At 43.2% G+C, this 13452-nt stretch overlaps 1 protein-coding gene across 1 annotated transcript in view; it reads right to left on the bottom strand.

Annotated features, from left to right (window-relative positions):
* Positions 1 to 10365, bottom strand: part of CNKSR3 (CNKSR family member 3) — a 54379-nt gene extending 44014 nt beyond the window's left edge. The window contains exon 1 of the mRNA XM_039707146.1: positions 10162 to 10365. Coding sequence (XP_039563080.1) covers positions 10162 to 10213 — 52 coding nt within the window. The 5' untranslated portion in view covers positions 10214 to 10365. The remainder of the gene's footprint in view (positions 1 to 10161) is intronic.
* Between the last annotated feature and the right edge of the window lie 3087 nt (positions 10366 to 13452).

The raw sequence follows: 13452 nt of genomic DNA, 5'->3' as shown, positions 1-13452 counted from the left end.
TACAACAGGCATTTTAAAACATGTCACACCTGAGCAGTCAAACACCAAATCTTTGAGCTTCTCCATAATTTTATAATCACTTTAAACAACTAAAGCAATTGCTTGAAACAATTAGCTGCCTGACTCATTTTAATTATTTCATATCTTTCAGACGTAGCTATAATTCTACTTCCTAAAACAGCAGAGAGCTCAGAGTTCAAGTGCAAGACTACAACCATAACAAAGCCAAAGGTATCTTAAGATCATCAGTGGCAAGCTGAGGGCTCTGTCTGAATCATAGACAAGTCCAAAATATCATTAAACTGACCAGGAGACCTACCACCTTCCTAGACAAAAAGCAGAACAGGAGAGGGCAGAGAAGAGTCCTCCAAGTAACCTAGCCAGTCCATTTGACATCCTCATTTTTCGTGCTGATGAAGAGGCAAGAGTGTGAGCAGATCTTCTACCCTCCTGGTGGGGTGGTGCCAAGGTATTTCTGACCTTCTGCTGACTTGCAGACAAGTCTCCCTGACACTTTTAAGCCACAGGTATTTGCATTGGTATTAAGCACCATCAGGTATTTGTTGGGAAGTCAGGCAATTTGATTGATGGCTATTTGCCTCTTTCTCACAGCTAAATTTGATTTGGGTTCTTTTTTTTTTTATAATCTGCTACAGAGTACAATTTTTTTGGTGCAACTTCCAGACAGTGCATAATTCCTAGATGCAAGAAGCATCTCAAGGGAAGGCCCATGCATATGTGACTAACAAAGCTGCTAGGGGGATAAGGAGCAGAAAGAAAATAGTTTAAATCTTTAACAAAAATTAGTTTTCAGTAGTTAACACATTTTTGAGAACACCCAATGACAGGGAAGAATAATGAGCAAAATATAATTCAGAAAACAAAAAATTAAGTTTCCAACTATCATTTCAACGCTCTCTTAACCCTTGGAAAATTGAGGATGATATTGGACAATAAAATTTACATGCATTATGCTCAATTATACACGTGTTAGAAACCACACAGTCTATTCAGCATTCTGTAGCAACCAAGCCATGTTAATTGGAACAAATCTGCAAGACTGCACACAACCTATCCTGGAAATTATCATTTCCATGAAAGGCAGCTCAGCAAAAGTCTCCAAACATGCCTGGCACATGACTAACTCTATTGAGTGCTAGAATTCCTCTCCAAATATATCACCTTGAGAATGCAGCAATAATCTGACTACAAAAAAAATGGCACATATTGTTGCTACTGGTACCATGGCAACATCCAATTTATCCGAATTATCTAATTGTCTTGTTTGAAGAGATGATTTTACACACCAAAGATACTAACTAGCTTGGAACTTACACACCACGCTGTGGTCTAAAAATACATGTTATGAGGAGATAAAACCAAAACTAGCAAGATATAAAAAATGTTATTGGTAGGTTTGATTTCCAAGTCTTTGTTTCAACCACATATAGATTTATTTGTCCAATGTTACTGTATGAAATGGAATAAAATAAACATGGAACACCAGGGACGCTGTGATAATGATGTGTTAATTTTAAATTAAGACAAGAATTGCATAAGGCAACAAAAGAACACTTCATCAGCTCCCAGAGGCTTTGTTTCTCAAGGCTCTACTTCAATCATCTTCTCTTGATATTTTAAAATCTGAATAAAAGTACAATTGGCCAGAATACTAGCAGTCAGCATCACTCTGGTACACCTAGTCCCAAAGTAGTAAGGAACCAAATATCAAATTAGCATGAAACTATCATAAGAGCAACCATAAAAATAGATCCCCTCACCACTCAGAGCACCCAGTGGCAGGGAGCACCTGCTATGGAAGGACAGCACCCACCTCAGTCTATTGAATGCTCCAGCCTTGGCACTGCTGCATCAAACCCTCACAAATAAGCAATAAAACTCGTCCTCAGCCAAACACCAACATTACATGCTCCTCCAAGACTATCTTTAAATTGTAATCATAACTGAGGGCAAAATATGTTCTTACCTTTTTTTTTTTTTTAATGCAGTGATGCCTAATATGTTATGAGAAGACAAAAGCAAAACCAGCAAGATATAGAAATGTTATTGGCAGGTTTGATTTCCATGTCCTTGTTTCAATCGCATATAGATTTATTTATCCAATGTTATTGTCTGAAATAGTGGGAAGTAGGTATAGCTAAGAGAAAAGATGAACTATTTTGAAATACAAGGAAACAACTACAATGCTTTTATGTTGACACAGGGATTATATTTCACAAGAGGTATAACATTACACCCTCTGGTAAAAACAAAGTCCAAATACCGCAAGACATACTACAAATTTTGATGAAAAAGACTACAAACATACAGAATTTATAGCAAATCTATCTTTTGTCTCCTCTTTCTTCCAAAGTTTCCATTACAGCTCGCTTGAGGAATGTAAACAATTATTAAGTGTAACTTTTGCCATAATACTCTTATAATTCTGTTTGGTGAAGTTGACAGAATACAAACAGAATCCAACACCTTGCACGGGATGCAGTGACTAGAACAAGACAGGGAAGAAGGAAAAGTAAAGTTTCACATCAGAGTAGGTATCTGCATTTCACTAGGTTCCCACTTTTCCTCTGCAATACTCTCTGGGCACATCTCCATCCACTAGACTTTTTCAAAGGTCACATTCTTTAGGCATGTCTGAACTTGTTATTAGAGCCCTCTATATAGGGCAAGTCCTGTTGGGGGGAGGGAGGGTGAGGAGGGATGAGAGAAGGGGAAATAAGTCTTCATCCCTTTTTGATCCCTTCTCCCTCCCCACCTGCATGGCCAAGCACACACCTCAGCAGTGCAGTGCTAAGATACCTGCTCAGGTACAGCGTTCTGCCTCCTGCAAAACTCTGAGTCCTTCTCTTCTGGCTTGAAAAGCACCTGTACCAGAGAAGGTCTCCTTTGTTTAATGATAAAATGGGCTTATTGCAGAGCTTTTAATAAAGCATTCGCCCAGCCAACTTAATTTCACTAAAACAAGACTGTGAGATAAATAAACACAATGATAAAAGGATGGCAACCTAAGCAACATTCATTTTGAACACCCAAGAGAGAGACATCAGGATGATTAGCCCAGAAGCATGTACCAACACTTGCTTAGCAGAAGCCTTAGCCCTTGATGAGCACCAATTAAGTTCTTTCCTTTGATCAAGGAGCAAGATAAGATCACATTTATGCCACAAAGCTTTGATTGCAACAACACAAGCGAAGTGTATGCACTTTGCTTACCTACACCCAACTACTAGTATAAGAAACAGTCCAAAAAATATTTTGTCATTACAGTGACAAAGAACATTCTTCATTCAAAAGGATGTATAGAGAAGCACATAACAGAAACTACTTTAACACAGAACTGATACAGTATTATAACAGAATTCAGCCAGGTGCTGAACACAAGACTGTAGACCAGTTACAGAGGTCAGAGATCTGATCTCACCAAATCAAACACAGATGCTTGGTTTTGTCCAGCATGTGTGATGTTTCATGAAAATTAGCTACATTTCATAATACCATAAATATCTATTTTAATAGGTAATGAATGTTTAAAGCCAGCAAAACAGATGAGGCTGATTCAGTGCACCTCCTGCAGATCCTGCAAGCTGTGAAATGTCATTGCTTGTACTCTGAAAAGGTGGAGGCACGCATATGGAAACCCACAGGCAATTTCCTCATGCAAAGGAAGCATGGCCCAGGGACCTGAAGGATAGACTCCCAAGTTATTCCGCTCTGGTAATGAGACCCCAAATGACACAAGGACTCTATAGCAGGTCTAATATCAGCCAGAGACCCACAGTCAAACAGCATTTTTATTTGAATCTCCTTTATTTTACTACAGTCCTGTGTACAAACACACTAGAATCTTGAGCTACCCCATCCCCACAAGCAGCTGGGGCCTGAAGAACTGCCATAAACGTGTGAGAGGTTGCTATGGAGACCCCAGTTCAATTAATTCCACCCTTCCATTCCTGTCCTCAAACGTGCCCTGCCCTCATCAGTACCTCACTTCCTCCTCTTTTGACAGGGCTTATTTGGGGTGTGTGGAGGACAGAGCAAGGAGAAACACTGCAGATACACCATTCCCCTAGGAAGGCAAGGCCTGACTGTGTGATACCATTAGGCAATGACAAGGTGCAAATTCAGAACAATATCATCACTTCTATGCAAAATATACAATGGAAATCAACGTCTTTCACTTATTTCACAGAGGCACTGTTTAGACTTATTCATTAACATGCCTTCTGTGTGAAGCATCAGTGAAAATCCTGTCCTAAAACGATGGAGCAAACCAGAAACTGAACAGTCTTGCCCACCTCTTCTGCAACTCTCTAATCCTGACCAGTCACCCACCATCTGTTAGACATGCCTGGAAGGAGCTCCATGTCTTAAACCAGGCAATTCAGAAATTTGGATTTAAGAGACAAAAAGGAACAAACAAACACCACCCAAAAACCCCCACATACTTTTGAGTACTTGATAATAGGCTGTATTCACACATCACTCATAACTGCAATTCATCCTGTAGCACATGTTGAGTAACAGCTTTTTGTTGGGGTCTTTTACTAAAGAAAACAAATCATCATAGCAAATTTCAACATACATTTTTATCCAGTGCCCTGTACTTTGTCTTTTGTAGCTCTTGCAATGCGCTAATGAGTGTAAAAACAATGAGAGGCATGATACTCATTCAAGAAGTTTTGTATGCTGAAAACACCGGGTTCAGGCAAGAAGTGAAAGGAAGGAACACACAACAAGAGTTCTGAAAACCCGGAGCCCAAGCAATATTTCATCAAAAATGAGGCTTTTCCTACAGAAGTGTCCAACAACAGATACAAATTACTTCCTGACCCTCAAGTTTTAAAAAAACTAGGGGAAAAGCAGCCTGCACAGGGCCAATCTCTGTACCTTTAACTAGGCAGTTTCACTACATTCTATGAAGTTACAATCGACTTTCCACTAATGCCTATTGTGATATTTAGCTCTTAAAATATTGCTTTTCCAGGCATTATGCTGACAGTGTTCAACTTTTAGACTTTCTGATGTTTGGTTATAGTAGTTTGAACAGCAATTTAATGGCAAATAAACAGAGCTGACTGTGAATACAAAAAGATCAAGGGGGAAAAAATTCACAACCCACAAGCAGCTCTAGAAAGTGCAACACAGAAAAACCCATGAAAACGTGATCTAAACACAAGGACACAGAGGCCAACTTTGATTTATGTTTTCATACATACTCAGCAACAACGCATGAAGAACTTTAAGACTGCAGTAGTACAAACTTGTTGTGCTAGTTTTTACTTTGCTTCAGCCCACAAATGAATATAAATAGACATATTTAGTATATTCCACCTTTTGCTAGTAAAACATTATGGGCAAGCTTGGATGTGCAAAGAGTGGTTATTCAATACCACTTTTTTAGTATTTTTTAGGTAACCAAGAAAAGGTTAGAAAAGAAGAAAGAGATTGTTCTGCATCCCAGGCATGGACAGCTCTCTCTGCTGGCAGCTCTCTCTGCTATTCCCTACCGAAAGCCAAATACTCCTGTCGCACAAAATAACCAGGGATTTCTTAGATTTTCCCAAATAATTTGAACACAACGGCATCCACTTGACAGTGCCTAAACAGAAAAGCTAAAAAATAACTCCAGTGCTAGGCATCACCTATAAATTGTACTAAAATCCAGCTCTGGTTTGCAGTTCCCAGCACACACAGTTAACATGACTGACCTTGTTGAAATCTCCCTGGGTAAGCAAGATAGCTCTAAAAAAAGAACACCAGGCCCTCACGATTAATTGCTAACTATTAATAAATTAGCATATTTCTCCCTCTTCTCCCAGACATACCTATAAATGTAGCTGCCCAACAGCTTTACCAGGAATGGAAATCTGAGTATTTCATGACATATGCAGAAATAAGTAATGTCCATGGACTACTGAGAAAGGGAATAACTGAACCTGGAGCGCCATAATGAGCCCAAAGCAGATGTGTGATCCCCAGCCAGCTGAGTCTACAGCTCCAGTGACTGAAGCCAGACTGTGATGGAGCCCCACAACAACAGAGGCTTCTAACCACAAGCACATCAAACTGTCTTTACAGTGTAAAATTTTGCTTGAAGTCACAACTCACACAAGCATGTGAAGCCTGGGGAAAGGGGGAAGAGACACATCAGGCTACAGCAAACAAGGAGGAGGCACAGCAATGTCTCTAAGACAGCAGTGACATTTCTCACACCAGAGCTCTATGACAAATGCTGTTTTCCTCCTCTTCACATCTTTTGAGGAATGACCTTAGCTGAGGGATTTCCAGGAGCCAGGGGCTTCTGAGGCCAGAAAAAGTTTCACCATACCATCAATTGTCATTATGCCAGTAAAATTAAGTCACTTTATACAGTGTACTGCAAATGTGCTGCAACTTCCATGGCCACTCACCTGGCCTGCAAGAAGCTGAATAACTCTAGGAATACCTCTTGAAGAACTCTCAAGAAATTCAGACACACGAGAGAGTGCTATGATATACAGGTGAGCACTTTGAGCCTCCAAGCATCTTCAACTGCACAAAAGCAAGATCACAGGTCAATTACAACACAAGCCAGATGTTAGTCTGTACCACAACAAAGATCAACTCAAAACAACCCAGAGAAACAAACCCCAAACACATCTCCTCAGCAGAGTTAGGAAACAGCGCAGACAATATTATTCACAGAGCATAAACTCCATGACAGCCCAGGTACAAGTAAATCAACACATCCTAGGAAAATATATACCTTTCCATGGCCAATTATGGCCCCTAAATACTATCCAAATTCAATGTGCTGTAAGAGAAACCTTTAACTACACCATTGCTTCTTTCAGATAGAAATTGAGGTGGTGATTACACAAAAAATCAGATTGTTTTCAAACATTGATGCTGTAGCTAAAAAGTTCTCACATCCTTGCTTGTAAAATGCTTCACGTACACAGAAAATTGTTGGCAATAAAAGCACAAGTCTTCCTCTGCAACTAGAGCAGCTCTTATTAGCTGCATAGCCTGCTATTGCCAGTACAGCACCCTGCGCCAGAAAAAACACCCTTGTTCACAAAAAATAGCAGCATTCTAGTCTGAATTAGCAAGAGAAGACAAGCAACTGTGTTTTGTATCAGCTGTTGTTGGTAACAATGAACAGAGCCCTTTTTATTTCAAACCTGACTACAAATATCTAAAAATATTTATGTTTAGCTTACCACTTCTTGATAGGTTCCATTTTAAATCCTAGATAAATGCATCTTACAGTATTTTCCAAGGACTGAACTTCTCAAAATCTCAGAGCAAAACAAAACTCTTCAGAACAAGAGTTACCTTGTTAAAAAAGTTACTTAAAAGCAACTAAAAGGAAAAAAAAAAGTAAGTTGACCAAGAGCAAATAAGCTATCCAGCAGTGATCATATAGCCTACTTTGGGATTTTGCTTTTAGGGGTTTGTTTCACAGAAAAAGGTAAGTTCCCATGATTCCTTTGGTTTGGGAGAGTTATAAAAAAAAAATTTAATTTATCAAAGTTTGATTGAAGATGGGGGGAAGAAGAGGAAATGATCCTGCATAAATATTCTCAGTTTCACACTGAACATTAATATGGACTGAGTCAAACCACTTATTTCCACCATTCTCTACATTTTGCCCACTTATTTTTATCATTGTATGATAAGTAAGAATCATTATCTGCAAAACCAATCTCCCCACTGAGAGCTGGCATCTCCCAGCAGTTTTTTACGTCATGCTCCTAAAATACATCTCCACAGCACCACAGCACTAACTACTGGCAGCAGATATCACCAGCCAAATAATTTTTTTCCCAGAGTTCAACCAGTTCATTTAAGATCATGGCATCACTTCTCCCAGAAGGCACGTGCAAGAAAACAAAGAGCTTAAGCTCCTCTCCAAACACTTGCTCATAAAACTAACCTTGAGAACTAAATATAACATTCATAAGGTAAAATTAAATTGGTCTTGGTCAAACATGAAACCCAGTGGTTGTGAACTACACAGTAAATAACTATTTCAGCTTGAAAATAAACTATGAGACATTGTGCTAACAAGGCTGTTAGCTAGCTATTAAAGCCTCTATTTTCATGTTCAGAGATGAAAGTATAACCATAAAGAAAAATTTTCCACATGTCATTTCTTTATTACAGTCTTGTCATGCAAGGAGTGACATAAAATGACTCTGTGTACTAAACAAGTAGAACGCTTACCTAGAAACTGAAAAACAACAGCACAAACAAAAGTCACCAGCAGTCTTTAATTTATTCCTTTACATTTCAAAGTACACGTGTTTGCATTAGTCAGAAGATCCACCTCCCAACTACAGCCAGCCCTCAAATTATTCTGCATAACACTAATTGAGGGTCCAGCTGAAGAGTTACCTGTTCAAGGAACCTGCAAGTAAAATAAATTATGCAAGAAAGGAAGCCAAGCATGCTTAAGAATACTAAAGGCTTTTAAAATGATTAGCAGGTTTACTTTTTAATTTGGCAAGGCAACAAACTTTCAGCACCCAAGAGAAAAAACACAATGAGGGAAAAGCTTTATATAAATATCCCACATGCCAAAGCAAAAGGCTTATTTCATTGGAACAATGCACTCCAGTTTAAACCAATACCAAGCATAAAAAAAAGAGAGATCTTTCTGGGGAAGTTATTTATATGTTAACGCATAACTTCACAGCACGTTTGTGTGGAATCCTCTCCTCACAAAGGCTGCTTGGACAGTCCCTCACTGGCATTGGCCCTTTCAGGCACACGTTCCCGCTCAGGAGGGCTGGGAGTATCCATCTCTGAACACATGAGTCTGCTTTCCAGACCTGCCCGAGTTTGGAGCGCGGCGCTGCCAGGCGCTGACCGCAGGCACGCAGAGCGATGCTCCGGAGCCAGGCACGGCGGTAATGGCTGCTGGGAGCGAGCAAACCCGCACCCCTCAGAGCGTTCCCAGCCTCTCCGCAAATTCAACTCTAGCTAAGCCTGCGAAAATACTTTATGTAACCAAAGAGGATCACACTAAAACCTAATGTCGCAAGAAAAAAAAAAAAAAAAAGAAAAAGACGTACGCTCCAGAAGTCATAAATCCCTCACCTAACTCATAGCTTCACTTCCCTTTTGATTCATTCCCCGTAGAGCGGGAACTGCGACACCCCGGTCGGCATTCGGAAAGTACTCGCAGGGTCCAAGCGGAGTATGACAGCAGGAAGTTGAACCTGCCCTCGGAGGAAGCCCCGGTAGCACCCAGCGCTGCCGAAATGCCCGGGCAGGAGTGGGCGCCCGTGGCCATCCCGCCCCGGAGCCCCCCGGGGCCGGGCTGCACACCGCGAACCCGCCGAGGCTGCCGCTGCTGTGCCAGCGCTGCCAACAAACCTCGAAGCAGAGGAGGATGGTTCTGCTGGCGGGAGAAGGAGAGACACAAGCACACACCCGAGAGATGAGGGGTGGGAGGACAGACTGGCGGACGAAGGGGCCGCTATTCACCTCTCCGGGCGGCAGCCCAGCGCTTCAGTCCCATCACCGCTGAACAGGATAAAGAGCTCTTGCTTAGTTGAGCTAGTTTAAAAACTTCTTGCTTAACTTACAAACCTAAAGTTTTTTCGAACTGTCAACGGCTTTCGCTTGAGAAGCTGAAAGTTAACTTTCGCGGGACTTTTCCTACCTCAACTACTCTGATTCCACGATGCTACCTGCCTCAAGGGGCACGGTAACCCCGCTCTCCATGCAAGCAGGCTGCCCAGGACGAACACAGGGAGAAGGGGACAGAGCAGACTATGGGTAGAGACCCACTCTAGATACATATACATCTATAAATGGACCTGGAGTTAGCCAGTCTCTCTGCAAAACTTTCTCTTTCCCAGCGTCAGAAAAAGAAAAAAACCAAAACAACACCGAAAATCCCGCAAGGCGAAGCGGGCGCCAGCAGGCGCGGAGGAGCGCCGGCAGGAGGGCGCGGGCAGCCGCCAGCTCCCGAGCAGCACGCCGGGGAGTGCCGGGGCTCGGCCGGGGCCGGCGCTGGCCAAGGCCGCGCTCCCCCGCCGCCCACGCAGCCACCCCGCCGGGCAGAGGAGCCGCGGCGGCAGCGGGGCACCCTCAGCGCGCCGCCAAAGTTCCCCCAGCGCCCGGACGGCAGGGCCGGCCCCCTCTTACCCTTAGTCCAGTCCACCACTTGCTTCGGGCTCCACTTGGTCACGGGCTCCATGGCGGTCCGAGCCCGCCGGCACCGGCCCCCGCTCAGACCGCAGCTGCTCCGGCCGCGGACTCGCCCCTCTCACGCTCCCATCCCGGCAGCGCCGCTCCGGGCCGCCCCCTCCCCGGCCCGGCTCCTCCCGCCGGCCACGGCCGGGCCCGCCCCGCTGCCGCTCCGCCCCCAGGTGCCGTGTCCCGCCCGGGCCTCGTGCTTGGGAAAGCGCCGAGAAAAAACTTCCTGGGGTTCCCGCTCCGACAGGTCCGGAGAGAGGGCGATTCGGGAGTCGCCCGGCATCCTTCCCCGGGAGCGGCGGGCGGGCCGTGGGGTGGAGCGGCGGCCAGGCGCTGCGCCCTGCTTCGGTGGTGGCTCAGAGTGAGTCACAGCCTTGGGGCAATTTCAGCAGCAACTGCAGGGTGCCTTGAACCGCGCTTGTCCCCGTGCTGGCATTTGGGGTTTTTGTTTCTGAATCGCTCGCCTAAAAGAGTCCTTGGGTGTGGAGGCTGTTTCACCAGAAGAGTTTACTTTTATTTTGCTGACTTCTCTTGGGGGCTGCATTAAGCCATCAGCTACACCTCAGACTCGCATTCCTCATGGGAAATGTGTCGCTTGTGTCCTGGCCATCTCCCGAAGCCCATGGAAGCCCTTTCTGAATGTCAGTCTCTTCTCAGAGGTTAAAGGGCTGACTTCCAGAATTAGGTGCCCAGTATACCGGCTTTGTCCATTCCCCAGCACTGAGCACATAATTCGGCCTTGCAAACACCTTTCCATGCCACAAGGAAACATGAAGAAAACAGGAGTTTTTTATTTGTCACAATACTGTCTGGTTCAGCAGCAAATTGCAGCCTGAAGCCCTTTTGTGGCATGCACAAATGTCCCACTGCTCTTCTTCCTCAATGAGGAAGAAACAGCGTAAGCTCTGCTGTGACAACAAGACTGTGAAATTTTAACTTGGCAATATTACAGAGTGGGCAAGCAGCTGGGATTTGAGACTGTCCAGTATCCCACTGTTTTCATCGTCTCCCTTCTCGACCCATCTGTTATCCCCAGTCATGCAGCTGAAATGTAAGCTCTTTGGGACAGGGGTTGTCAGTTCCATGCAGGGCTGTGCAGCACCCAGCTGTGCAGTGCCCAGCTTTCCCACCGTGGCATAAACAGCTGCCTTCTGGCACACACTGCTGCAGACCCCTGTTGGAATCAGGAGGAGCTTTAGTTCCAGTTCTAGTTTGGGGAACCAGTAGTTAAAAAGAAAGGTGTGCACATACACCTAAAAAGTATTATTTGTTTTTTTTTTTTTTTTTTTTGTTACATGGTGTTTGAAGGTATGTTTTTAGTTCTTTATTATAAGGTTAACTCATTCTAGCTGATTTCTCTATTTGCTTTCTAGTTTGTGAAATAGAACGGCTGTCAGTTAACCTCTCTGCCTATCTGAAAGATTATAATGCAGTTCCTCACAGCTTTAATAGTGGTGCAACAACCAAAAGTTTCCCAATTCCCTGTTGAATCATGTTGCCATTCATGATTTAAAAAAGGTAAAACAGCAGCTCTCCCCTCCTGGCAGAGGCCTGAGTAAACAGATGGACCCTGCTAATGGTTTCACAGGGGTTAATGGAACAGCACTTGTTTTAACTACACAGATGCTTCCCTGGGTTGCAGGCAGGATAGCAAATGTCTCTCACCGTTGGTGTTTGGAGCACTCATCTGCTGTCATCCTTCTCTGTCACAGGTCTTGGGCCAGTCCCTCTGCCTGATTTGGGTCAGATGAGCACCATATTTTGTGAGGAAGGCACACAGAGATGGCCGCTTGCTAGCAGATTGCCAATCCATCAAATCCATTATTAATACTTAGTATTTTTGGTCATTTTCAAAGTGACAAATCTATTTTTTTTTTTTTTTGAACAGGTCAGCATTGCAGTGACTTTCTGTTCTTTTACTACATGATGTCCCCCAACATCAACCACTTTACAGCCTGCTCTGGACAAATGAAATGGGGCTGACAGGGGAAGGCAGCATGTCTCCTGTTTCTCAAAAGGATCCCAGCCACCTTGCTTACCTGTGCTACTCTTTTCAAGCCCAGATTGCATCTGCCTTTGAGTTGATCTTTCTCATGATTGCATCACCATAATCTGATCTTTATTTGAGATGAGATTACCTAGTAGTCCACTGGCATGATGCAATTAGTTCTGTCTATAGAATAAGGTGATTTTTGTTAAAAAAAAAACTCATTGCCAAAAGAAATCATATTTTTTTTAAAAACCAACCAACTCTGTCCAATTTCTAGCAATGCCATATTAAAAAATGGCACTTCTCCTTTGAATGCCTTCAGATGCTCTGAGTTTATGAGTTTTTATCAGGTATCAACTTTTAGGAAAGATGTCCATTCCTTTTCTCTGCTTGCAGCCTTGCACGGAATTCATTGCTCTGTCAAGCACCCATCTACCTACTCTCCAGAAGTTCACAGGGATTTTTTTATTACCATTTTCCAATGGTAAAAGTGATTTGATTTGAGGAGACATTCAGACCAATTGTTTGCTGATTCCCTGTTTTGTTTTCTTCCTTTCTATTTCCTCTTCCAGGCCAAGTTTTCAAAGGGCTCTCAGGCCAGTTTGCCTGACAGCACCAAACTTAGTGTGGACCATGGTCTTTAGTTTTACAGTCTTAGGCAGAGAAATATGCACACTTCCATCACCCCAGAGGAAAGACAAAAGAGTCTTTTGTCTAAACCTACAGCCACATCCTGTCAAGATGGCAGAAGAAGCTACACAGTGTTTGTCACCTTCAGCTTTCTCTCCTGCAGCTGATCAGCGAGAGGAGGGCAGATGACACTCTGTAACAGAAAGTCTGTGGGAATAAGTTTTTCTTTCAAGAAAAAAAGGAGTATTTGAACAATGGAAAAAGCTTAGCATCATTTCATCAGCTGTATTGGCAGTACTCCAGCTTAACAGTGTATTTATCAGTTTTTTCTAAACACAGGCTGGTTGACCCTGCCTCTCAGGCCTCAGTTTTCCATACCAAATCTGTGACCTGCCACGTTACCTGGGTGGACCCAATTTTTTTTTACATATAGATGGTCACATGCTTGACAAAGTAACCAACGTGGACAACAAGGATGACATTCAAGTTCTTAAACGAGGGTGAGAGGCAATAGATGATCTAGCACAAATACCTGCTGATACAGACAGAACACACCAAAATTCCTTGAACAGTTGAGAGTTAAGTGAGTTTGAACCAGGTTATCTCTTCACATCACATTG

The sequence above is a fragment of the Passer montanus genome, unplaced genomic scaffold (genome assembly GCF_014805655.1).
Source record: "Passer montanus isolate IOZ18808 unplaced genomic scaffold, ASM1480565v1 scaffold2, whole genome shotgun sequence".
NCBI lineage: Eukaryota > Metazoa > Chordata > Aves > Passeriformes > Passeridae > Passer > Passer montanus.
Note: the sequence above shows the minus strand (reverse complement) of the source record. Positions and strands in the feature narration are given on the sequence as shown.